The sequence below is a fragment of the Pelodiscus sinensis genome, chromosome 27 (genome assembly GCF_052426305.1).
Source record: "Pelodiscus sinensis isolate ZL-2025 chromosome 27, ASM5242630v1, whole genome shotgun sequence".
Lineage (NCBI taxonomy): Eukaryota > Metazoa > Chordata > Testudines > Trionychidae > Pelodiscus > Pelodiscus sinensis.
The window spans coordinates 15,904,418-15,930,443 of NC_143078.1; the positions used below are offsets into that span (position 1 = coordinate 15,904,418).

The 26,026-nt window shown below is 65.1% G+C and overlaps 1 protein-coding gene across 2 annotated transcripts in view; it reads right to left on the reverse strand.

Moving 5' to 3' along the window:
- The window catches only part of AMPD2 (adenosine monophosphate deaminase 2), a 29,530-nt gene extending 4,369 nt beyond the window's left edge, over window positions 1-25,161 (reverse strand). Inside the window, exons 1-15 of one of the 2 annotated variants that reach the window (XM_075909893.2) lie at window positions 24,937-25,161; window positions 13,586-13,716; window positions 11,180-11,310; window positions 10,489-10,557; window positions 8,743-8,854; window positions 5,272-5,458; window positions 4,628-4,769; window positions 4,090-4,179; window positions 3,561-3,690; window positions 3,083-3,277; window positions 2,542-2,673; window positions 1,834-1,997; window positions 1,284-1,410; window positions 818-981; window positions 372-492 (exon numbers count right to left, since the gene is read on the reverse strand). In XM_075909893.2, the coding sequence (XP_075766008.1) occupies window positions 372-492; window positions 818-981; window positions 1,284-1,410; window positions 1,834-1,997; window positions 2,542-2,673; window positions 3,083-3,277; window positions 3,561-3,690; window positions 4,090-4,179; window positions 4,628-4,769; window positions 5,272-5,458; window positions 8,743-8,854; window positions 10,489-10,557; window positions 11,180-11,310; window positions 13,586-13,716; window positions 24,937-25,018 (1,977 nt within the window). In that variant the 5' untranslated portion in view covers window positions 25,019-25,161. The remainder of the gene's footprint in view (window positions 1-371; window positions 493-817; window positions 982-1,283; window positions 1,411-1,833; window positions 1,998-2,541; window positions 2,674-3,082; window positions 3,278-3,560; window positions 3,691-4,089; window positions 4,180-4,627; window positions 4,770-5,271; window positions 5,459-8,742; window positions 8,855-10,488; window positions 10,558-11,179; window positions 11,311-13,585; window positions 13,717-24,936) is intronic. The other variant, XM_075909894.2, reaches the window with a different exon arrangement.
- Window positions 25,162-26,026: the final 865 nt, after the last annotated feature.

The following is a 26,026-nucleotide window of genomic DNA, read 5'->3' on the forward strand; positions in this document are numbered from 1 at the left end:
CGACCTGCTGCAATGGAGAGTGGCCCCCGGCCTGCCTGCACCCAAGCACCACTGGCCCGGCAGGGCACTGCCCAGCTCCCCCCCACAACAGTTTGGCACCTGAGGCGGGGAGCTCAAATGACGCCCCCAGTCCCCTCGCTTGAGCCAAAACTTTGACGGGTCCCAATTCTGCCTCCTCCCTGTTCTCTCATGGGCCTGCTCTGCTCCCCGCCCCAGGAAAGGAGAATTAACTTACACTGCCTTGTTCAAAAAGTGTCAACGTGCCCCCCCACACGCAGCCTGGCCCTGGGGGCCCCCCCCCCACAGCCTGGCACCCGAGGCGGCCGCCTCCGCCCGCCTCACGGGAAGGCCGGCCCTGCCCCGGGGCTCACCTTGCGGAGCAGCAGCCCGTGCGAGATGTTCTCCGACAGCATGAAGGCCGACACCAGGTGGTGGATGGGGCCCGCCTCCCCGCAGTGAGGCCGCAGGACGAAGGTGTGGAAGCCCCTCCGCCTGCAGAGAGGTTGCCAGAGGCAGGTCAGGCCGCACGGAGCCACGTGGGCAGGGGAGGCCGGAACCGGCGCTGCCCAAATGTAACCTCCAGGAGCAGGCTCCCCATGGCAGGGATCCCCAGACAGACCCTGCACCCCATATCCCGCTGGCTGGCCCCCCAGACACAGGGGCACCCCGCAGCCACGGGGTAACAGCCAGGGCCCAGCAGCTGGGTTAGTGAAGTCCTCCACCAGTCCACGCAACCTCCCCTGAAGGGCCAGCGGGGGGCAGGGCCCTACTCTCCACGGCCCAGGCCCGGGGGACGAGCGGGAGGAGGGTCCCCTACCTGCGCAGGTGGTTCAGCACCGTCATGTTGGCGTACATGTAGTACAGGTAGTAGGCGTAGGGCGGGTTGTCCTCCTCCACCCAGGACCCGGGCAGGGGGCTGTCCTGGTTGAAGATGTGATGCTCCGGCTTGGATTCGTCGTCCACGCTGTCGAAGCCGTCCACCTGCCACCGGGAGGGGAGCGTGAGACGCTGGAGGGGGAGCGTGTGGATCGGACAGGAGGGCCTTCCCGGGGCACCCCCTCGGAGGCAGTGCTGTGCCACCCGGGGGACTAGAGATCCCATGCCCCAGCTGGCCAGAGAGGAGAGACATGCCCGGGGCAGCCAGATCTGACACGTTACCCTCCCCGAGAAGGCTCTTGGCACCCCATGGTCAGACAGGGGCCTGCACTGGACACTGGCTGCCCCCCCCCCCCGCGCCCCCCGCCCAGGGCCTCTGGCAGCCCGCCCCATGCCGCAGCACGCACATGCTCCAGGAAGAGGTGCAGCTCCGGGTGGCTGGCAGGGTGGATGGTGGCTTCAAAGAGGGGCAGGAAAATATTCTCCAGCATCTCCTGGAAGTTGGCCAGCTGCTTCTTGGTGCGGTACACGTCGCTGAGAGAGACAGGGGCCGGCTCTGAGCAGGACACCACCCTGCCCGGGCCTGCTCAGCCGCCAGCTCCCCAGTTCTGCTCTTGCTTCCACCCGCTTCAGTGAGGCTAGTCCCGATGGGCGCTGGGGTCAGGGCATCAGACCCCCGGCCGTGGGGCTCAGGACTCCTCTAGGCCTCTCCCTGCCCCAGACTCAGAGCTGTCAATCCCCCCCTTCCAGGTTCCCTCATCCTGCCGCATCCCCCCATCTTCTCCCTCCCCCGGCTGGGCCCAAGTGCCGAGATCCAGGTTGGCTTCCCCTCCAGCCAGGGAGCCCCTGCCCGGTCCAGCCAAGCCAGGGGCCCAGAGCAGCTACTGGGATCCAGGGAACGATCGCCAGCACGAAGCTCTGCCTGGAACCCCGGGCCCTGCTGGCAGGGATACTCACAAGAGACGCGGCACCTGCACCAGCCAGCGCACGTTGTTGGAGTGCACCTTGTGGCTCACGGCCCACTTGGCCAGCTTGTCCCACTCGTCCCGCGAGCGGCCGTAGATGGAGAGCCGCAGCTCGGCGTTCTGGTACTTGCTCTCCTCCAGGTCGGACATCACCTCCTGCGGGGGGACATGCACCGGCCGTGGAAGCGCCTCCCCGCCCGCGGGCCGGCCCGAGACACGGAGACGCGCAGGCACCACGCGGCTGGCAAAGCCCCTGGCAGCTCGCGAAACACGAGACACTGACGCGCCCAGGCCTCGAGAGGGGAGACAGGCTGAACCAGGCTCATCACACGTCTCTGGATCCCCGCTCCCTCCACCCGGCTTGTTCTGTTTCCACCTGGAGTCTCTACGGTGCCGATCCCCGACAGCCGGAGCCTTCCAGACTCGTCCCGGCACCTGAGCAGCCAGACACCAACCCCCTCGCCTTACACCAGCAGCACCAAGCAAGTCAGACAGCGAGCGGGTGCCAGGCTACCCTGGCCCTTTCTGACCCTGCCCCCCCGATAGACGCGACCTTGGGCTTTTTTCCAGGCTGCCCGCTCAGGGGCCGGGAGGCGGAAGGGGGCCTGGGGCTGTTGGCTGGACTCCGCAGCGGGGCACAGAGGCGCCAGGGCAGGGGAACAGCCCTGCAGGGGAGCACGGGGCCGGAGGCAGCCCTCACCTTGATGATGTGGGCGAAGTACTTCCCCGAGACCTCGTTGTCCGTCTTGATGAAGATCTCGCGCAGGATGGACTCCCCGATGGGGTTGTACTTGGTGTTGAACTTGTCGAAGCGGTGGAAGGTGTTCCGGTCCTGTGCCGGGGCAGAGGGACCCGTCAGCGCATCGGCAGCCAGGACAGCACGGCCCAGCTCTCCCGGATCTCCCTGCTCCCGCCCTCCCTTCCCTGGCTCCCACCCAGCCCACGGCACCCCCTGCCTCCTGCTCCACCCCTTACGAGACCTGACGAGTCCTCCTCCCGAGGGCCCCAGCTGCCCAGACAGCCCCCTGGAGCGGATCCAGCATTCGGCTCAGCAATGGCGTAAGCGGGCGTAAGCGGGCACCAGGGAGAAGGGGGGGAGCTTCAGCCCCGGAGCCGGGTCCCTTGGGCAGCACAGTGGGGCAGGTTCTACCCAAATGGGTTTGCTTTCCCATGCTCCCCCGCCTCCCCGGCCTGGGGGGGGACAGCCCCTCCTGCAGGGCTGCGGAGCCAGGGGGACGCACCGCATGGACGTCCAGCGTGTCCACGCTGAGGTCGTAGGCCGTGAGGTTCATGGTCTCGAAGACCTCCTTCAGCGTCTGCTCCTTGCCCCGCTCCACGTGCACGATCTCGTCCAGGTGCTTCTTCATGGTGCGCTTGATGAAACGCAGCAGGTGCTTCTGGTTCATGCAGGACGAGGCGTGGATGTGCGTGTCCACCTGTGGCGGGGCAGGACACGCATGACCAAGGCTCCGGCGCTAGAGCCCAGCCCTCCCAGCAGCCTGGAGCCCTCCCGGGAGCGGGGGCCCTGGATCACCAACTTAGGACCCGAGGCCAGCAGGGTGGTGGCCATGGCCCAGTGCAGCAGAGAGGCCAGGCCATGCAGGCGGATGCCAGAGGCCCCTGCAGCCCGGGCGGGGCTGGTGCTGCTGCTGCGGGACACAGGCCTTGCTCCCCGGGGCGGCCGGTCCAGCAGGGAGTTTGCTCCGGCCCTGGTGGTACCTTGCGGATGTTGTAGAAGTCCCGGTGGGGAACCTTCTTCTGAGCCGCCAGCTCCTTCATCTCGTTGAGCAGAACGTGCATCTGGAACTTGGAGCTGAGGTACTGCAGCCGCCGGTAGCAGAAGGATTTTCTGGACAACGGAACAGGTGATGGATCTCAGGTCTCTGCCCACGAGCCCGGGGACCTGAACCCCCTTCACTGCAGGGCAGCGGTTGCCTAGTGGGTAGAGCACCAGACTAGGACAGAGGAGCCCTGGCGCTGATGCTCTGTGGCCAGGGGATTATTAACAGCAACTCTCAGGGGCTGGCATCTGAAGAGGGGGTGTCCTGTACCCCGGCCCGCAGCTGAGGCAGGGCCAGTCCCATTCACACCCCGGGCGGCTCTGGGTTCTGCTCTGCGGCTCTAAGGGCGCAGCAGCCAGCCCGGCAGCGGGGCCAGGTGGCTGCCCAGGCGGGAGCGGCTGCCTAAGCCACGTGGCCCATCTCCGCCGGGGCGCCCCGGGAGCAGGAGGGGAAGCCGCTCTGCTTACATGGGGCCGTTGATGATCAGCGCCATCAAGACGTTCATGTCGGCGATGAACTCCTGCAGATCAGGATACGGCAGGTCCAGCTCCGTGCTCCTGCGGGGGGAGAGGGCCTGGCTCAGACTCGGCGCACAGCCGGGGGCAAGGAAAGGGAGCAGCCCCGGACAGGGCACCCAGCTGGCATGTGCCAGGGTCCCAGCTCTACTCCAGGGACTACTTAGGTGGCCCGGCTCCAGAGGAGACACCCTCCGATTCTTCCTCCGGGAGGGGGGGGGCAGCGTGGCCCAGTGGTTAGAGCACAGGGCTGGAACCTGGCTCTCAGTGGCACCTGGAAAGCCAGGCTTGCAGGAGGGGGTGAACATGGAGGGGAAGAAACTCCAAGGGGATGACCCCTGGCTAGCGCCATGCAGGCAGAGGGCCAAGGGCACTTGCTCTTATGCCCAGATCCCAAGAGGCTGCTTCTCCTTTCAAACCCACCAGCCTTGTTCCTCGCCGGGCCCCGCCCTGGGGCTCCCCCCCCCGCCCTGCCCCCGCCTGCACTCACCCGTCGGTGACCCCCCGCTTGGTGTAGACGTGGATCACTCCGCTGACCATGCGGAGGCCGAAGCCCAGGTCGGGCGGCATGGCCGCAGGCGGGCAGGTCTCGTAGGGGTGCAGATTAGTGAATGGGGGGTGCACAGGAGCATCTGCAAACAGGAGGAGGAGCCGGGCAGGGGGCGTCAGACCCAACGGGGCCTGGGCAGAGCCCGGCGCTAGCCTGGCACCGGGTCCCTCGGCGAAGGCTGGGGAGGCTCAGAGCGGGGCTGCCCATCCAGACACATCGCTCGCCCCCTCCCCCCGACTCCCTCCATCTTGTAAGCCAGACTTTCGCCCCTTCCCCCCACCAGGGAGCCCCCTCCTTCAGGACCCCCCCTCTGGCCTCTCCCTTGGAATGCGGGGCAGGGCAGCCCCACCAGGAGGCAAGGCCACGTTATCAGTGGTGGGTAGGGGCGAGTTGCCCAGCACTTCATCAGGGAGCTGAGAGGTGTGGGCGGAGGAGGCTGGGGGGGGACTCCTCCTCCCCCAAGTGTATTCTGCAGCTTACTGGGCCTCCCTCCACAAAGCCCTGCTCAGCTCCCCTCCCGGCCCCCTTCCCTTGGGGCATCCCCCACACTCACTGCTCTCCGCCCCCCGCAGTTCTGGCCTCACCAGCAGCCATGAGGGTCTCCGGGATCTCCTCATAGATCCGGGTCTCCAGTGGCTTCACGGAGAGCTCCTGCAGGAAGCGGCCAGTGGTCTTGCAGAAGCTCTGCAGGGAGAGCCCCATGTATTTCTCCCGGATGAACAGCGCCTTCACCACGCTCTTGGCTGCGTCCAGCAGGTCTGTGAAAGGCACCTGGAGGGGGAACAGGAGACCAGCTCTAGCCAGGGTTGGGCCCACGGTTTGGAACTAGGGCAGGTTTCCATGGATGAGCACAGGACTGGGATGATCTAGCCTATAGGAGAGCTGCTTTAAGGATTAATGTAGGGCCTGGTTTTTCCCCATGGATGAGAGAACAGGGAATCTTGCTCACATGTAAAGGATCAAAATGATCAGGAAACTTGGGCTTTGGAAGTGGGTTTTTTTTCTTCAGTAATATCCTGCAGCCGTAAGTTCCACAGGTTAACACCACAAGTGAGTATTTCATCGGGCTTGAATGTTCCCTTTTAATGTCACTAATCTCCCCGCTCTCTTTCACACACACGTGTCTCTCTCTCAGACACACACACACACGTGCGCACATGGGCATGCCCCAGGCAAGGACTGAAGAGCTGCCAGACCCAAACGGTTACCTAGGGATCTCCTCAGCCACTCACCACTGTGGCACCTGAGCACCTACATTTCAGTGCAACATGGCTCCTTTTCAGCCACTAACAGGGCTCTCACCAGACGGCTCCTGAATCCAGGCACAGGCCCCCAGCTCCCCACAACCCTGCACTCCCTCGTCCCCGGGCCCTCCATCACTGTCCATCAGCTGACCTAGGAAGGGCACCTCAGCAGTTCAGGCGTTAGACTCGGATGTGAGAAACCTGGCTCCGGCCCACTCCATAGACCCCCTGTGAGACTTTGGCTTTCCAGGCCCAGGTCTCTACAACTGCAACAGCAGCATCTCCCTGCACCAAGCAGGGAGGAGGATCAATATGGCAAAGAGGGAAACCTGGACCACTAGGACTGGAAGGGACCTCGAGTGGTCAGCAAGTCCAGTCCCCTGCCCTCAAGGCAGGACCAAATACTGTCTAGACCATCCCTGATAGACATTTATCTAACCTGCTCTTAAATATCTCCAGAGATGGGGATTCCACAACCTCCCTGGGCAATTTATTCCAGTGTTTGACCACCCTGACAGGTAGGAAGTTTTTCCTAATGTCCAACCTAAACCTCCCTTGCTGCAGTTTAAGCCCATTGCTTCTTGTCCTGTCCTCAGAGATCAAGACGAACAAGTTTTCTCCCTCCTCCTTGTGACACCCTTTTACATACCTGAAAACTGCTATCATGTCCCCCCTCAATCTTCTCTTTTCTAAACTAAACAAACCCAATTCTTTCAGCCTTCCCTCCTAGCTCATGTTCTCTAGACCTTTAATCATTCTTGTTGCTCTTCTCTGGACCCTCTCCAATTTCTCCACATCTTTCTTGAAATGCGGTGCCCAGAACTGAACACAATACTCCAACTGAGGCCTAACCAGCGCAGAGTAGAGCGGCAGAATGACTCCTCGTGTCTTGCTCACAACACACCTGTTAATACATCCCAGAATCATATTTGCTTTTTTTGCAACAGCGTCACACTGCTGACTCATATTCAACTCGTGGGCCACTATGACCCCTAGATCCCTTTCTGCCGTTCTCCTTCCCAGACCGTCGCTTCCCATTCTGTATGTGTGAAACGGACTGTTCCTTCCTAAGTGGAGCACTTTGCATTTGTCTTTATTAAACGTCATCCTATTGACCTCTGACCATTTCTCCAATTTGTCCAGATCATTTTGAATGATGACCCCAATTCAAGGAACAGGGAGGCACTCGGTTATATGGTAACAATGGCCCTAAAAGCACCCTAGATAGACGCCGTTGGCCTCCCTATTTCAGGAGCTGGGCTGGGACTAGCTGAGCTGAGCCATGTGGCGAGCCCTGCCTGGCCCAATAGGAGCAGCCCCCATCCGTGGCTGCTCCAGTCCAGCCGGGCCCACCGCACCCACGCAGCTCCCCTCCCGCATGGGCAGCTAACTGGCTAAACACGTCGTTTAACCGTTCACGTTTGACATCCCTAGCGGGGACACAGTGCCGCCTCCTGCCCTGCCTGGGGTGCGGAGCCAGCAGGATACACAGGGGGCTGGAGCCTGAAGGCAAGCTCTGCTATGGGCCTCAGCCACGGAGACGGGAGGAGCCACAGATCCCCCGAAGGGCCTGGGCGTGTCCCCGGTCCAGCAACCAGGGTAGGAGCATCACCTGCCCATTCACAATTGCTACCAGTTTGCTCTTTGCTCTTCCCACCCTGGATCAGTCAGTTTCTCTTTCTAGTCAGTGTCACTCTCTGATAGTCAAGTTCCCCACCTGCCAGCAAAGGGTTAAATTACACCCGTGCACACAAAACCCCCAGGAACACACCCTGGCAAAGCCCATGGCAGTCGGGGCCAGCACTAGTCCCGGAGCGATGTGCTGGGCCGTCTCCCGGCCACGTGCTGGTCCTGGACAGCTCCTTAGCCAATTCACACTGCTGCACACAAGCTGCCACGCAAGGACAGGTGCCCAGAAGATGGGCACCTGTTGCTATTTTAGCCAGGAGAACTGTGCTGGGAACAAAGGACTATCTGTAGAGGTCACCTTGATCCGGTGGGGGACAGGGACAGGGACAGAAGAACGGGCCTCACCCTCAGCTGATGGAAACTGGCACCACTCTGTTGATGCCAGTGGAGCCATGCCAATTTACACCAGCTGGGGACTTGGCCCAGAGATTTCTGGCCCCTGGATGGAGATCAAGGGAAACTCACAAGGGGCTCACAGATTCTGGAGAGGAGAGGAGAGGACCAGGGGCTCTCTGCTGCCCATCACCCAAGAAGAGAAGGTTTGGGGGAAGCTGCCGGGGCCCAGCCTGTGAAACCAGGAGCAGTACGGTGCCAGGTGACTAGGGCAGGGGCATCTCAGGGCACCCCCGTACCACGAGTGAAGGAGTCACTGCAGCCCGGGTAGGCATCCCTGTGCCAACAGGATTAGCACTAACAGGGCAGCGAGGAAGGGGCGGGGGGCAGGCCAGCACCCAGTAGAAGGCTGCCGGAGACCCGGGGGACGTCCTCGGGCTGCTGGCCCGTGCCAGGGTCTGTTGCGGTCACGTCTTCGCCATTATCGTTAGCCGTGCTAGATCACAGGCAAGCCCGCCCCTTCGCCTGCTGCGAGGACCTGACACAGGGAGGGCAGGGACTGGCGGGCCCACGAGATCAGAGAACGGGACACAGGGGAGGCCACTTTCCATCGGCCCCAGGTCACAGGGACGGGCTGGCGTGTGGGAGAATGAGCCGACCCCTCTGGGGGCACCGGCTCGGATCCAGAGGGGACTGGCTGGCTCCTGGGGTCTCTGCGAGAGTGGGGGAGCAGCCCGCGTAACCCTCAGTTCCCACGCCCAGGCAGCCCCTGATGCCCGGCAGACTCACCCCACACGTCTCCTCCCCGGAGATGGTGACCCTCTGGAACTCCCACTCCAGCAGCACATCCCGCTCCTTGGGGAGATGATCCACCAGGTCCTCGCTCTGCTCCTTGTACTGCCTGGGGATGGGGGGGCAAGAGACGGTCAGGGAGCAAGAGCACACGTCCGGCCCCGGCCGTACCTCGGCTGCCCCGTCCCAGGCCTGTGAAACTACCAGAGAAAGACACATGGCACAAGGAGACGTGCAACACGGGACCCCCCAGGGGGTGGCTGGGGGTAACCACAGGGCAGGGAGAGCTCCCGGGACCTCCCCAGCCACACAGCAGCGCCTGGGCGCCCGCCGGTTCCCAGTAAGCAGATGCACGACTCAGCAGAGCTGGGCGCCGGGGGCTGGCGCCCAGCTGGGGTAGCCGCCTCCTGGGGAGCAGCCTGTAGCAAGGAGGGTCCCGTTCAGCAGCCATCAGGGCTCAGCTTGGCTGCTGGAGGCTGCGTTACTGGGAACCTGGCCCAGGGACACACGACAACAAACGGCAACAGAGACACGAGGCGGCGCCTGCCCCGTCTGCGCGTCCAAGAGCGAAGGCAGGAGGGAAAGACAGCGCAGAGCAACGGCCGGGCCGGGCCGGGCGGGACGAGCGAGGCAGCCCCCCCAGCGCTCCAGCCAGCCTCCCTCTGGCGGGCACCTTCCCCAGACCCACCCCTGCCGCTAGAGCGACTGGAGCCCTGGCTTCCCTCCCAGGACTGCCGCTCCGCCTGCCTACCCCCGGGAGCCCTGCGTAGCCCTCCCGGCTCCTCCTCCTTGGCCAGGAGCAACGGTCCCAAGTGGCCGAGGGGGAGGTCTGGGTGGGACAGGAGGGAACACGGGTGGGTGGGGAAGCCCTGGGGCGGGTTCCCTCCATCCCTCGAGGTCTCCAAGGCCCAAGCAAGCCCTGGCTGCGATGATTTATTGGGGCTGGTCTAGACACCTCCTGAGGTCTCTGCCAACCCAGACCCTCTAGATCCCTCTTCTGTCCTCGCTGGGCCCCCTGCCCACCCCGAGAGGGAGCGCCCTGCTTAGCATGGCTCCGCCCCCTTCCCTTCCAGCCCCACGGCCACGCCTGGCTCCCGGCAGAGCCCGGAACGCCCCTCCACTCAGAACGAGGGGGGCTGCACCCCAGGTTGGCCCCTTTGGCACCAGCTGAGCAGAGAGTGCAAGAGGGACCAAAGCCTCCATTGGTGGCTTTGTAGCCTGCCGGGGGGTGGGGGCTTTTCTGTCATGGGCCACAGACCCACAGGAAAAGTCGATCACAGGCCACTCACCCACGGGAGGCCGTGGCGCTGGAGCAATTTTTACAATGGGGACCTTCCCCTGTCCATGCCCCTCTCCCCAGAGTTGGGGCCAAGACTGGGCCACAGTTCGGGGGCAGGGTGGACCGGTGTACGAGGGCTGAGGCTGGGGCCACCTCTGGGGGTGGGAACAGAACCCCTGGCAGGGCCCAGCAAAACCTGGGGGTGCCACAGCACCCCCTGCACCTCTAGTTCCCCCACCTGTGCACGCAGGCTTGGGATTTTGGTGTTCATGGCTCCGGGGGGAACCACAGGCCAGATGAAATTTAGCAACAGGCTGGATCCGGTCTGCGGACCGGAGGTTCCCCGCCCCGGCCCTAGCGAATGCTGCTCCCCAGCCAGGCTGGGATCGGGCGGAGCCCTAGCCCTCGGGGCGTGTCAGCTCACCCTGAGTCGCTGGCAGAGCGGGGGAAAGCCAGACACTCACTGTAAGTCAGCAGCACTGTCAATTTTCAGGAAGTCCTGTTTGGCTCTGAGCAAAATGTCGGGTTCTAGTCTGAGGACAAACAGGAAGCAGAGGCAGGGGCAGAGGCAGGGGCGGGGGCGGGGGCAGAGGCGGGGGCGGGGGCGGGGGCGGGGGCAGGGGCAGGGGCAGGGGCAGATAGACGGATGGACAGACACAGGGAAGAGGAGAGAGGAAGAAAGAAAACACGGGTGTTAATGCAGAAACCAACACCAAGCACAACAGATGCCACGACCAAGGGGATCTCCCCGGGCTGGGGGAGGGGAGCCCACAGCAGAGACCCAAGGGAGCCCAGGGGGGCTGGGAAAGCAGAGAAGGGCCACGGCTGGGACCCAGCAGAGCCACAGCAACCCGAGAGCCCGGCCCCTGCCCACAAACTGCCCAGCCCCTCCCCGGGGCCCAAGCGAGGCGGGAGGTGCTGGAGTCTGCCCTGCCCGAGGGGCGGGGGGCAGAACGTTCCCAGCTCAACCCGGGCGCTGCCCCAGCCAGGCCTCCCGCTAGCCCCGGGCTGCCCCGCCAGGCTCCGCAGCAGCGACCGGCCTGAGCAGGTGGAAGAACAAGTCTGAGGGCCCCGGGTCGGAGCCTTCCTGGCCGGGTGCAGTTCCTGGCCCAGCTCCCCGGGGCCGGCTAGTCCACCCCTGCCTCGGGCTCTTACTTCACGTCCTGGCTGATCTGGCGCTCCAGGCGCTGGCGCCGCTCCTCCAGCTGCTCGATGGGGCTGTCCTCGGGGAACTCGTAGGGGGCGCTGCGCATGTCGCTCTCCGCCAGCGAGCGGGAGAACAGCTCCTGGGCGCAAGGACGAGCCGTGAGGGGAGCCGGCGGCGGGGCCCTCAAGCCAGCCCACCCCCCCAGGCAGCGGCGGGACGAGTCCCCTCCTCGGCGGGCACGGCGGGTTTCCCGGCAGAGGGGCGGCCGTGCGCCGAGGGAAAGGAAGCCGAGACGGGCCGGCTCAGGGCTGCGGGCAGGAGGCCAGCCCCGACGGGGAGCCTCCGCGGATGCCATCTGTTGGCAGAAGGGCCCCGGTGGAAGGAGCCGCGCACCCCTCGCACCCCTCTAGGGCACAGGGGGGCAGCCCGGAGGAAGCCAGCAGCTGCTGCTGCCCCTTCCGAGCCAGGGCTGCCAATGCGGCACGGACACAGGCGGCCATAAGCCGGCTCAGGGCGGGTGTTAAACGCTGGGGGGGGGGCTCCCGCACACACAGACGCCTGCTCCTTGCGGTGCCCGCGGGGAGGGGAGGGGCAGGGCTGCGCGCAGGTCTCAGCGCCGCTCTCCATGGCACGCAGCCTCCCGACACTTCACTGATCCTTCTCAAGCGCAGGATGCTGAATCTGCCCCGGCGGTTGCTGATCAATGGCTTCTCCCGCCCTGGCTGCAAGCGCACAGCCCCCTGGACACGCCCCAGGGGATGCCCAGCCTGACGGCGCATGGGAAGGCAGCCAGTGAGCAACTGGGGGGGGGGCTCGCCTCCCCCCGTGAGCCTGCCGCCCTGAGCAGAGAGAAGAGCCTGGATCGGCCAAGCCAGGCCTGCTCTGCCGCGATGGCCCTGGAAAAGCTCCGGGGCAGGGCCCCCGCGGCACAGAGCCTCACCAGGAAGGAGGCTGGGGGGGGTTAAAATGAGGTTAATTTACTAATCGAGTAGTCATCTCGCTGCGGCTCTGCGATTCGAAACACGGTAGGAGCTGGGGGGAGGGGAGGGGCAGGTTGTCCAGCTCCTACTGCCTTTTAAACTGCAGAGCCGCCGGGGTTTGGTCCCCGACCGGCCCGAGCCGGGACTGAGCCAGGCTGCCTGCCCGGCCGGCAGCGACATCCGTCTGCCCGTTGGGACCCCCGCAGACAGGGGCCAGCCTGGGCCCGCCGCTGGCAGAGCCTGCTTTGCAGCACCCGCCCATGCCCACACCGAGACACGGGGAGATGGAGGCTGACAGAAAGTGGGCTCCTGCCTCCTGCTCATGCCACCTCATGGGGCCCCCGCACCGGCTTTGCCTTAAGGGGACCACAAATGGGGCGGAAGAGAGGAGCAAAAACCAGACCAAGGGGAGGGATGGGGGTGTGCAGGGAGGCACAGACAGGCGGGGCCGAAGGAGAGGGAGGGATGGGGGTGTGCAGGGAGGTACAGAGAGGTGGGGCCGGAAGAGAGGGAGGGATCGGGGGTGTGCAGGGAGGTACAGAGAGGCGGGGCCGGAAGAGAGGGAGGGATGGGGGTGTGCAGGGAGGCCCAGACAGGCGGGGCTGGAGGAGAGGGAGGGATGGGGGTGTGCAGGGAGGTACAGAGAGGTGGGGCCGGAAGAGAGGGAGGGATGGGGGTGTGCAGGGAGGTACAGAGAGGCGGGGCCGGAAGAGAGGGAGGGATCGGGGTGTGCAGGGAGGTACAGAGAGGTGGGGCCGGAAGAGAGGGAGGGATGGGGGTGTGCAGGGAGGTACAGACAGGCGGGGCCGGAGGAGAGGGAGGGATGGGGGTGTGCAGGGAGGCCCAGACAGGCGGGGCCCGAGGAGAGGGAGGGATGGGGTGTGCAGGGAGGCCCAGACAGGCGGGGCCCGAGGAGAGGGAGGGATGGGGGTGTGCTGGGAGGCACAGAGAGGCGGGGCCCGAGGAGAGGGAGGGATGGGGGTGTGCTGGGAGGCACAGAGAGGCGGGGCCCGAGGAGAGGGAGGGATGGGGGTGTGCTGGGAGGCACAGAGAGGCGGGGCCCGAGGAGAGGGAGGGATGGGGGTGTGCAGGGAGGCCCAGACAGGCGGGGCCGGAGGAGAGGGAGGGATGGGGGTGTGCAGGGAGGCCCAGACAGGCGGGGCCGGAGGAGAGGGAGGGATGGGGGTGTGCAGGGAGGCCCAGACAGGCGGGGCCCGAGGAGAGGGAGGGATGGGGGTGTGCAAGGAGGCCCAGACAGGCGGGGCCGGAGGAGAGGGAGGGATGGGGTGTGCAGGGAGGCCCAGACAGGCGGGGCCCGAGGAGAGGGAGGGATGGGGTGTGCAGGGAGGCCCAGACAGGCGGGGCCGGAGGAGAGGGAGGGATGTGCATGGGGAGACACTGAAGGCTGACGGGGAACATGGGGCAGGCGGCTACCTCAGCGATTTCCTTGTACTTGCCATCCATGGAGGTGCGCAGGTCGACAGGGAAGTGCTTCAGGCAATGCGGAGTCCCCGGCAGGGAGCGGGCAGACTGCAGCGTCCGAGGCCCCAGCGCACCATGGATCTCTGTGGAAACAGGGCGGCACTGTCAGCCGAGCGCGCGGTGCCGGTTCCATGCCCGGGCCAGGCTTTGGCCGGGAGGGTTTTTTTAAATTGGAAGAAAAATACACTTAAAAAAAGGGGGAAAAAACCCAGAGTCAGCAGGCTGGGACCAGAGGAGGGCCACTCTGTTTGTGCAGCGCCTGGCGCAGCTGAGCTCCTGAGCGCTACTGTAACGGGGCACAGCCCTGCCTATGGCCAGAACAATCCAGGATCTCTCCGTGCAGATCAGGGTTCCATGCCCATCACCATGGCATCTGGGCACCTGCCACATCAAATCCACAGCCAAAACCCCAGTGGGCATCCTGGAGCCTCTGGCACATCTCTCTGCTTTGGGGTAACTGCTCGGCTTGGGGCACGGAAGAGCTTTTATTTCTGTCTTGCAGGGCTTGGCTCCTTTACTGGGGCGGATGGGAGGGGAGGAGCATTTCGATGCGGAGGGGAGAGGGGGTTAATAACAATGGTGCTACCCTTTGCTTCCTTAGCCCTTTCAGGCCTCAAAGTGCTTCACAGCCACTCAGCGGGGAAGGGAGGCGGAGGAAATCGCATCCTCGGCTTACAGCTGGGGAAACTGAGGCACTGAGTGACAGCAGCTTGAATGCAGCATGGGGGGTCTCCGGGGACGGCTCCCAGCGCACTACAAGGGGGGGTGTCTCTGGGCCAGCACCCAGCACACCGTGTGGGGGAGGGGGGAGTCCTCCAGGGCCAATGCTCAGAGCAATGCAGGGGGGTCTCTGGGACTGGCACCAGCACACTGCAAGGGGGGAGGGGATCTCTGGGGCCGGTGCCCTGCACACTGTGGGGGTCCCTGGAGAGAAGGGGAGTACAGACGCAGCCTCTGTTGTGCTACCCGGCGAGCCATGGGGAGAGAACTCGCTCCTGTCTCAGCCGGTCGGAAGGAGAGGGGGCCGCTCTCCTGCCAGGGCAAAGCAGGCAAGAACCACAGAACAGACACAACTGTCGACAATTCACAACTGGCTGAATGGACCCAACTCCCTGGCCATGGGACCTCCATGAGAACAGGGGTCACCTCCCTGCACCCTGGGAGACAGCACAGCCACCCCCAGCTCCCACTCAGAGCCCAGCCAGGGCAGAGCTGGGGAAAGTGGGGCACCGACCGGCAGGCTCTCCCACCCCTCCCCCAGGCGCAGCATGTTATCCACCGGGGCGCTGCTGCTGGCACCGGCACGCTGGACCTCGCAGATCAACACAGAGGTGCCAAACAGCAGGCGCTCCGCGATGGGAGACCGAGTGGCTAATGCCAGCCCAGCAGCGGCCAGGGCTGCTTCCCCCTGGAGTCACATGCTCCATGCAAAAAGCAGAAGGCTCATCGCTCACCCAAGCAAGGAAAGGGATGGGAACCCCAGGGCCTGCAACTAGCCAGAGCCCTGCCAAAGAGGCTGCCCCAGGTCCCCCTCACGCAGCCGCCTCTTTCTTTCCAGTCTCTCGGGCAGACCCAGCCTGGCTCCTGGCCACTGGCTGGGAGAGAAGCCTCTTGCCTCCTTCCCACCCTCACCTGGGACGCTCCCCATTGCAGGGCTGGTTCTGCTGGCAGTGGGGTGGGGAGATGGGAGACAGCCACTGTTCTAGTACTAGCACCCCTCTGAGCCAAGGGCAGCTGTGAAAGTGACCAACCCCTCGTTAGTTTCACTCTGAGGCAGGCAGGCAAAGTTCTGAGCAGGTGCAGAGAGGAGCCTGCAGCCTCCTTCCAATCAGGGCAGTTGGCTCCACAGCTGGAAGTACCACACACACACACACACACACACACACACACACACACACACACACACACACACACACACACACACACACACACACACACACACACACACACACACACACACACACACACACACACACACACACACACACACACACACACACACACACCCAGAAGTGCAAAGCTGTCTGGGGAAACTCCTCACTTCTGAGGCCCAGATGAACTGGCTCTCGCACCCCACGGGTGTTTAACTGCTAACCAGAGAGGATGGATGGGAGGAAGTGAAGAAAAAGTCAACACAAGCTGCAAGGGGAGACCCCGCCCTGCCCCTCCAGCTGAGGAATCCACACCTAGGGCACTTCTTTCAGACAGGAAATGAAGCTGAACTCCTGGTTGCTTGGTGCTTCCCCCTTCTCAGTGTCAGCTCCTCTCCACTTCCTGTCCTCAGCGCTTGCCCCACACCATGAACCGGGGAGCCTCCCCGCCCCCCACCAGAGGTGGCTGCACCGCAGAGGGGGGGAAGCAATTCTTGTTCATGCCCCGTGTCAAGGTCTGTTCTTAGCGTGCTGCGGCCAGCGTCCCCTTGGCTACTGGCACAGTGTGTCTCTGTTCCCAAGACAGACACATTTCCTACCCTCTGAAGCCTCCAGCGGGTTGAAACCACTGCACTGAGGTAGCAAGTCTGGGTGGTGGGTTAGCCCCTCTGAAGTTACTCACCACCGGAGACCACCGCTCTGGATACAAGCCAGGGCTTACGGCGCTCTCGTTCCAAACCGCTGAGCCCTTAGACACTTTGCGTTCGGACAGCACTTCATGGCCAGGCAGCACCCAATGGGGATGCATTTGCTGCCCGGGGCAGCCGGGAGGCCAGGTTAAATCAGATCCCCAACCCAGAGCACTCCCTGGGCTGTAGCTGAACGCTGCCTGGGGTGCGCAGGGGTGTTTGCCAGGGACCCCTCTGCAGCTCTCCTTTCAGGCCCATGGCCCAGCCTGGCACTGGCTGAAAGGAAAAACTGAACGGATGGGCTGCCTCCATGCACAGCGCACACCACCGTGAACCGTGTCCAGCCTGGCCAGCTGATGCCAGGGCTCCGCTATGACGAGGGCCAGCCTCCCTCCCCTTCCCCCCCCCCGGGTCCTGGCACGTGGGCAGTGCCTGTGTCTGCCTGCGCGCACTCACTTGGGAAGCCCAGAAAGAGCAAATGTGGTGTTAGATGATCCGCACGTCACAGGGGGCCAGGCAAGGGCTGCTGCTCGGTGGGTCTCCAGGCCCTTCCCCATGGACCATCCTCTGGCCTCCCTCAGTCTTTGTGGATTCCAGCCCCAGGGCAGCTGCCTCCCCTGGGCCCTGGCACCCTGCCTGGGCTGCAGCAGAGCCTCATCAGCCCAAACCCCATCCCACCATGTCCCCCCAACACCCCTGACTGCTCAGCAGCAAGACAGCTCCTGCGCTGCTCCCCTTTCCAGCCACCAGCACCTGCAACCCCCCACCCCGGGCGCCCCTCTCCCAGCCTCCATCTGACAGGTGCTGCAAGAGGGGCTGCCTTTGCTGACTGCCCCAGGGCTTCAGGGCAGGATCCCCCCCGCCCCCAGCTCAGCTCTTGCCTGCTCCTCCCCCTGCCCCTTGGGAAGGCTGGGCTGCCCCAAATATCTCCAAAAACAACTGTCCTGTTCCAGGAGCCTGACAGCACCCAGGCAGGGACACGGAACAGAGCCCCTGCAAATGCCCCCCCCCCCCCACACACACACCCCGTGCCCCTGTGCTGGTTCTGCTAGAAGAACTTCCTCCCCCACGCCCACAGCACCGGGGCCCAACAGGGCTTCTGCCCCCATCCCTCCCACACCTGGTACCCCCACTGCAGGCAGGCGCAGCCCAGAGCTGCACCCTCAGGGCCTCTCAGAGCCGCTGCTCCCACCCAGCATCCTATCACCTCCTACCTGAGCACAGCGCCCGCGCAGGGGGCAGGCCCCGGGGGGCCCACCTGGAGCGGAGCCCGGTGCAGACGAGGGGCTGCCCCAGGCTCTGGCCGTGGATGCTGCCGGCGGTTCACAGCCTCTGCCGTGCAGCTGCAATCCCACAAGATTCCAGCCCGGGAGCCGGCTTGGGCTGTACCAACCGTAGCCACGCGCCGGGGGGCGGAGACCAGAAATCTTCCAGCCCCACGGAAGAAGCAGACAAAGCCCTGAGCCATCGTCCCCCGAGGCGGCGGAAGCGCAGGGTCGTGAGCTGGGCGCTGAGCCAGCACGCGTGGCCTGGCTCGCCAACGCAGCAGCGGCAGCACCTCGGGAGCCCTCCGGCCCGCACCACGATTGCTGCCCTGAGCCCACGGTGCCGGCCCAGCCCGCCCATCGCCAGCCCAGCAGCACCCGGCCCTGGGGTGCCTGGCTCAGCTCTGCGGCCCGGCCTGGCCAAGGCTACCAGGCAGGAGGGCTGGGCCGGTCCTCGGCCAGAGACAGGCCTGGCCTGGGCACAAGAAAATGCTGCTCCAATGCTAGTTAACATGCCAGCCCGAGCATCCCCCTTCCAGCAGTAGGGGTACCACCCATCTGCCCTCCAAAGCCTCTCCTGTAGCCAGACATCCTGACTCCCAGATGCCCCCTTCGCTCTGACCACTAGACCCTACTCCCCACCCTGAGCTGGGATAGAACCTTGGCTCCCAGTCAGCCCATCTGTTCTGACCACTAGACTCCACTCTCCTCCCAAGCCACAACAAGGCAAAGTCTGATCCCAGGGCCCCCCCCCCCCCGAGATCCCAGGGGCCCCCCTCCGGGATCCCAGGGCCCCCCCACCCCCTGAGGGCCTGGAGTTCTCAGGGAAGAGCTGGGCTGGTCCAGAAGAGTAAATCTCGCTCTGGAGCTGTGGTTTAATGCCCCCTTATGGAGTGAGGCCCAGCAGCCGAAGGGGGGCTACTGCTGGGTAGGGCAGCTCCTGGTGCTGCAGCCACGGATCAGTGAAAGGCTCCTGCCGACCTAGGAGCAGCTGCTCCCTCCCTCCCTGCGGAGGGAATGGACGCGCCCAGCCTGCGCTCTGCTCCATCCCTGCCACGGAAAGCAACAGAGGGGCTGGCGAAGGGCCTCGGGCCGCACAGAGAGAGGTCTCGGGCGCCCCGCCATCCAGCGCCCACCCCTGCCTGCTCCCAGCCCCAAGCCCGTTCCAGCCAGTGGATGTGCAGTGCACCTGGATGTCAGGTGCTAGGACTGGGCTCTGCCTTAGGAAGGGGGCTGGGGCGACGGTGGCTGAGCTCAGGTTCTGTGACAATCCCAGCTCCCCAGGCCTCCGGACCCGGCGCGGCGTCTGGAGCCCTGGCTGGGCGCGCCCGCTGCTCCCGAGCGGCCGCCAGCTCCTCCTGCTCCCTCCCTGACTCCTGCTCCGACCTTCCCCTGCTGGCGTCCTCTGAGCTCATCAGTCACCTTGGGGCACCTGCGGGGACCCCGTGGGAACACTCCACACCCGCCTTCCCGGGGGTGCCCCACTTTCCTGCCTCCCCCCATCTCCTTGGGCTAGTCCCCTCTACTCCCTTCCCCTCTCTGGCCTGCGGGTCTCTGCCGCCGGGGGGCCAGCTCGGGAGCGGCTACTCGCAGCCCATGCACACAGAGCCTGGGGAAGAACCCTGTTACGCAACCCAGCTGCAACCTCCCGCCACCCCTTGCAAAAGGTCAGGTTCCTCCAACAGCACAAGCCCGCTCTGCAGCGCCCTGGCTCGGGGAGGGCTGTGCAGACACCCCCTTCCCGCCTCCTGTCCAGCCTTGCTACAGCTGATCCCATGCTAGCAACAACCAGAAGACGCGCTGCATATTTTGCCTGTCTGTAGGGCCTTCAGCCAACTGCCCCACAGCCCTTTGCAAAGAGGAGCCAGGGTGGCCACCCCCTTGGCACGCATGGGGAAACTGAGGCCCGGAGGGGGGAAGTGTGTTGGTCAACACCAGAGCGCGTCAACGGCAGAGCCAGCTGCATTCCTGACTCCAATCCTCTGCTGGCATCTGCCAGCCACAGGCAGGGGGATACAGCCACAGGCAGGTTCCTTTCCTGTCCCAGGAGGAAAGTCTCCGGGACCCTGCAGAGCCCACGGGGAGAAGGGACTGGAGGCGAGAGAGGAGCTAGGGTGGAAAACCCAGCGTCTGGGAGCACGGGAGAGGGGCGCGTTGAATGGGGGATGGAGACTTCCCATGTAGGTGCTGGTGGTTAAAAACCAATCCCAGGGACGGGGTCCTGTCTCGGCTCAAGGCTAAGGGAGGGGGGAGGGGCTTGTGACACCCACAACTGGAAAGGGGAACCCCCCCAATCCTAACCGAACTAGCATCCAGTCCCCTCCCAGGTGCCGTCACGTCGGCTGCTGCCCTTACCCCGCTGCTGGCAGCTGGGGCTGTCCAAAGCCCACTCCGTGAATTGCCCCTCCCCTTCCCATCCTATCCCCGGAGGCCCAACCTCGGAGGCTTTTCCAGCCCTGAGTCAGCACAAAAACCCTGGCGAGCCATCGGCTGCCAGCAGCACTGAAGTGCGATTGTTAAACCCGCCTGCCCAGCTCACGGCCAAGCCAGGCCTTCGCGGCCGGCCACCCTCCCGCAGCCTGTCCCATTTCCCAACCGTCTTCTTCCCTGATGACATCATCCGCTGGTGCAAAACAATGCTATTAAGATAATGCCCTGGCCACGGCGAGGCTCTTGCATGGCTTCAGATACAGGCATTGTGGCCCTCACTGGGCGGGGAGACAAGACACTGGACACATGGGGAAACTGAGGCACTGATGAGCAACTAGCCTGCTCAGACCGCAAGCTGGTGACAGAGGCGGGAGTAGCACCCAGGAGCCCTGGGCTCCAGTTCCATGGTGCTGACCATTGGGCAGCACTGCCGACATAGTGAGCTCACCACAGGCCCATACTTCCTGTATGTAAGAAAGGAGATTCCCCAACTGGCTGGTCTGGGTCAGCTGGAAGTGCCGGTGATGCAGCAGCATTCAGGCATCACAGGGGGTGGCTGGCACACACCCTATCCACTCGGAGTCACAAGAACCACTCCCCTTGGGCTGTCATGTACCAGGGCACCGTGAGTGTGAATGTTGGACGCTTGGCGTCCGCATGAGCGTCAGGTCCCTGGGTCCATTTCCGGGTCCTGCCCCAACTACCTGTGTGCCCTAGGACGAGTCACGTCCCGGCGGGCAGCTTCCTACCAGGAGACGGAGCCACTTGCCTGCTACATGCATAGTGTGGCGGAGACCCGGACAGGTGCTACGCTTTCCCAAGGCCCAGGCACCCCAGGCCTCCTGCGTGTGGGGGCTTCCCGGGGGCCCCTTGAAGCTGTGACATTAACGTGCGCGTGGGAGCCCGTGCTTTGTAGAGCGCTGGCAGCAGCTGATTAACGGTTCCTGGAATAGTCACCATCCAGCGGGGTTCATGTGCGGGAATGCGGCAACGAATTCCATCCTAATCCGGGCCGTGTCAGTAACCAGCAGCTTTAACCCTCGGTAAAAGGCGTTTGCTAAGGCACCGTTCACCTTCAAGGGCAGCCAGAGCCCTAGGGCGAGGCGTAGGCAACAGAGCAGCTCCCATCCACCACCACCACCCCGCCCTCCCTGCTGCCGCTCCCCCCTCCCCAGATCTCATGCCCGGAGCAGTGAAGGGAGGGGAGCTGGAGGGAATCTGGCAGGGAGCCATGCTTGCCAGCCTCTGCAGTGTGGCAGGGGAGGGATCTGGGGGGCGCAGCCAGGCTGGAATCCCCTCTGACGATGCACCCCGTCCCGGCCAGTGCCAGCTGACTCGGGCTCTGGCGAGAGGGCTGTTTAACTCTGGTGCAGACCTGGTCCTGGAGGCCGTCTCCAGCCCCACGCGCCTGAGCCAGCGGGCACGGGCCAGGTGTCTCAGTGCAATGTAGACACCCTCCGCTGCCCATCCCCCGCTGTCTGTCTGGAGGATGCCTCCTGCAGCCCAGGGGCCTGGGAGCGCCCACAGGACCTCACCCCTCAGCTGTCTGCCCTGGGGCGCCCTCACAGCAGCGCCCTGTCGATACCAGCGCTGAGGCCCGGAACCAGCTGCATCACAGAGATGCTGATTTCACCCCCTTCCTCACCTCACGCCCTCCAGGGATGGTGCAACCCCGTGACTTCCTCTGCTGGAATCCTGCACCCCCGCCTAGCAGCCGCTCCACCTCCTGCTACCCATTTCAGGAATTATAATTGCAGCAGGAAAAACAAGGTATTGATCCACATGCAGAATTACACACACCCCTATGCCCAGGTGTCCAGACCACACAACGTCCTCCCGCCCCCTGAGAACTCAGCACACACGAGGTGTGCGTCCCACACCACCACACACTCCACAAGCACACAGCACGCTGATCAGCATCAGCCAGGCTTCTAGGCTCTATGGCAACAGATGATAAATAAAGGAGTAAGAATAATGTGTCCCTGCAACACAGCCCCATGAGCGCACAACACAACACCCACACGCAGATTAGCTAGGTGCATTATGAGCTTTTCCCTCCCCACTTGCCTCTGACACCCCACAGTGCCCGAGACTGATGCAGGAAAGTGAACTATGGCCTGGGCCAGTATTAAGGGAGATTCCATCTGCCCTAGCACGACATTCACTGTGGGGCACATGCAGGTGAGCCCAGCTCATCAGGTGTGGGTGCATCACGCACAGCACCCCCCTGCCTCCAACATTCACAGCCCCCAGGGCCTGTGCTTAGGGGCATGATTCTCACACCACAAAACACAGTCCCACTGACTTGAACACGGGATCCTGTAGCCAGAGAACATGCCCTGGGACCGCCTGGCCTGCAGAGCTGACACCCAACTAGTGCCCCAGCCGCCCCACATTAAAGGCTGCTGCCTAGGTCCCCACAAGCCGGACTCTGGTGCGCCCACAGCTGCAGCCGGCTGTCTCTGCAGGCTGGGGGCTCTAGAACACGTGGTGGGAGAAAGCTGGATGCCCCCCAAGGTGGTGGGCGCTATGTTCCAGCCCTAGGAGAGGGCCCCAAAACGTGGTTTGATCCATGTCTCCCATGCCCACAGATCCACGCCACAGTCGCGCACCTGCACCAACACCTGACCCACTAGGGCTCACAGGGGCAGGAGGCAGCAGCTTCCACCCAGGACCTCAAAGCATTTCCCAAAGGCAGGTGAGGAGCATCACTCCCAACTCACAAATGGGGAAGTGGCCACTCGCTCGGCGGGGGCAGCTCAAAGCCAGATACACACAGAACCCGGCCCCCCCCCCCGCTCTAACCCGACACCCTGTGCGGGAACCCGGCCCCCCCCGACCCTCCGCTCTAACCCGACACCCTGCGTGGGAACCCGGCCCCCCCGACCCTCCGCTCTAACCCGACACCCTGCGTGGGAACCCGGCCCCCCCTGACCCTCCGCTCTAACCCGACACCCTGCGTGGGAACCCGGCCCCCCGCTCTAACCCGACACCCTGCGTGGGAACCCGGCCCCCCCGACCCCCCGCTCTAACCCGACACCCTGCGTGGGAACCCGGCCCCCCCGACCCCCCGCTCTAACCCGACACCCTGCGTGGGAACCCGGCCCCCCCTGACCCCCCGCTCTAACCCGACACCCTGTGTGGGAACCCGGCCCCCCCGACCCTCCGCTCTAACCCGACACCCTGTGCGGGAACCCGGCCCCCCACTCTAACCCGACACCCTGTGTGGGAACCCGGCCCCCCCGACCCTCCGCTCTAACCCGACACCCTGCGTGGGAACCCGGCCCCCCCGACCCTCCGCTCTAACCCGACACCCTGCGTGGGAACCCGGCCCCCCCCCCGACCCTCCGCTCTAACCCGACACCCTGCGTGGGAACCCGGCCCCCCCTGACCCTCCGCTCTAACCCGACACCCTGCGTGGGAACCCGGCCCCCCGCTCTAACCCGACACCCTGCGTGGGAACCCGGCCCCCCCGACCCCCCGCTCTAACCCGACACCCTGCGTGGGAACCCGGCCCCCCCGACCCCCCGCTCTAACCCGACACCCTGCGTGGGAACCCGGCCCCCCCGACCCTCCGCTCTAACCCGACACCCTGTGCGGGAACCCGGCCCCCCACTCTAACCCGACACCCTGCGTGGGAACCCGGCCCCCCCGACCCTCCGCTCTAACCCGACACCCTGTGCGGGAACCCGGCCCCCCGCTCTAACCCGACACCCTGCGTGGGAACCCGGCCCCCCCGACCCCCCGCTCTAACCCGACACCCTGCGTGGGAACCCGGCCCCCCCGACCCTCCGCTCTAACCCGACACCCTGTGCGGGAACCCGGCCCCCCCCCCGACCCTCCGCTCTAACCCGACACCCTGCGTGGGAACCCGGCCCCCCCCCCGACCCTCCGCTCTAACCCGACACCCTGTGCGGGAACCCGGCCCCCCCCCCCGACCCTCCGCTCTAACCCGACACCCTGCGTGGGAACCCGGCCCCCCCGACCCTCCGCTCTAACCCGACACCCTGCGTGGGAACCCGGCCCCCCCCCCGACCCTCCGCTCTAACCCGACACCCTGTGCGGGAACCCGGCCCCCCCCCCGACCCTCCGCTCTAACCCGACACCCTGCATGGGAACCCGGCCCCCCCGACCCTCCGCTCTAACCCGACACCCTGCATGGGAACCCGGCCCCCCCGACCCTCCGCTCTAACCCGACACCCTGTGCGGGAACCCGGCCCCCCCCCCGACCCTCCGCTCTAACCCGACACCCTGCATGGGAACCCGGCCCCCCCGACCCTCCGCTCTAACCCGACACCCTGTGCGGGAACCCGGCCCCCCCGACCCTCCGCTCTAACCCGACACCCTGTGCGGGAACCCGGCCCCCCGCTCTAACCCGACACCCTGTGTGGGAACCCGGCCCCCCCCCCGCTCTAACCCGACACCCTGCGTGGGAACCCGGCCCCCCCCCTGACCCCCCGCTCTAACCCGACACCCTGTGCGGGAACCCGGCCCCCCCGACCCCCCGCTCTAACCCGACACCCTGCGTGGGAACCCGGCCCCCCCCCCCCCGCTCTAACCCGACACCCTGCACTGCACCTAGACATGCAGGGGACCCAGCCCCCCATTCCGCAGCTCTAACCCGACCCCCAGCATTTGCCCCCAGCCACGCAGGGACCCAGGCCCGGCCCCCAGTTCTAACCATGACACCCGGGCAGCCCCTGCTCTAACCACTAAGGTCACTGCCCCCCCCCCCACATCCGCAGCACACACGCGCCTGCAGAGTTCACGCCCCCACACTCACGCGCAAAGGAAGCACGGGGGGGGGGGGGCTTTCCTTTCCCTCCCCCCAGCCCGATCCATCCCTTGCCTTTACTAGCGCTACACGCACCCCGTCCCCGCAACGCGGCGCCCACGCCAGATGCCCCGGATCCCCCGCAGCTGCGCCGCCCCGGGGGCCAGGAGGGGAGCCGGTGACCCCCCCGGTCCGCGGGGCGAGCGGAGAGCCCCGGCCCCGCGCGGAACAAAGGCAGCCCACGCACGGGCGCGGGGGCCCGGCCGGCGCTCACCTGCGGCGGCGGCGGGGGCCTGCAGGCTGCCCCGCTTCTGGAAGGGGTGCTTGCCCCGGGGGGGCGCGGCGCCCGCCGACATTGCGCCCGCCGGGGAGTCGCAGCTGCGGAGCCGGGAGCTCTTCCTGCAGCAGCGGCCCAGAGCTTGCTCGGCCCCTCCCCCGGCCGCTGATTGATGCAGCGAGCGCGGCGCCGGATCGAAGTCCCCGGCTCCGCCTGGCGCGGCGCCAGGCCCGGGGCCCGAGCTCGGGCGAGCCCAGCCGAGGTGCAGGGCAGGGGCCCAGGGCGCCGGCTTGGACAGACCCCAGGGGCGTGGTTTGCGGGTTCCAGCAGCAGCACCCCCTGCGCAAAACTTGGTCCGTCCTCCCCCCTCCCCCAGCCGGGCCTGTTCCCAGAGCAGCGAGCCCAGCGGGCCATGGAGCCAGTCTGGGGGCTCTGCTAGGGGCCAGAGAAAGAACTCCCCTCCCTGGAGAGCTGTGGCAGATGAGGGCGCCTGGCCAGATGGGGTAGACAGATCCCCCCCCCCCCCCCCCCCCGGCCTCAGGGATGGATCCGTGCCAGGCCACAGGCAGACCCACCTGCTCACCTCTGCAGAGGAGCAATCCAGGCCCCCCTCCCGGGGCTCTGCCCACAAGACCCAGCACCACCCTGCACAGCATCTTTCCTGGGCGGCCAGGGTCCTTGTGTGCCCACAGCCATGGTGCTTTCCAACCCGCCCCATAGGCCCCTATCACTGGGGCACACAGAGATGTCACACCAAGCAGTACATCAGCATCAGAGCCAGAATTGCACCTCCTGCCTGCACTAACCACTGAGCCACACTCCCATCCTGATCGGCAGGACAGGCAAAGATGTACAGTACAGGCTTTTCAGCCTCCTTTCCCTCCACTGCTATTTTCAGAGGCTGCCAGCCCCATCCCAGGCTTCTGCCAGCACAAGAGCCAGAAAAGGGGCTCCCTGGTGGAACAGGAACAGGCAGCAGGGACAGGCCCTCCCCGCTAGTAAGACACTAGAATTAGCAACACTGGCTGGTGGAGAGCACATGGGGCTAGGACTCAGGAGAGGTGGGTTCTGTTGCCGACTTCACCAG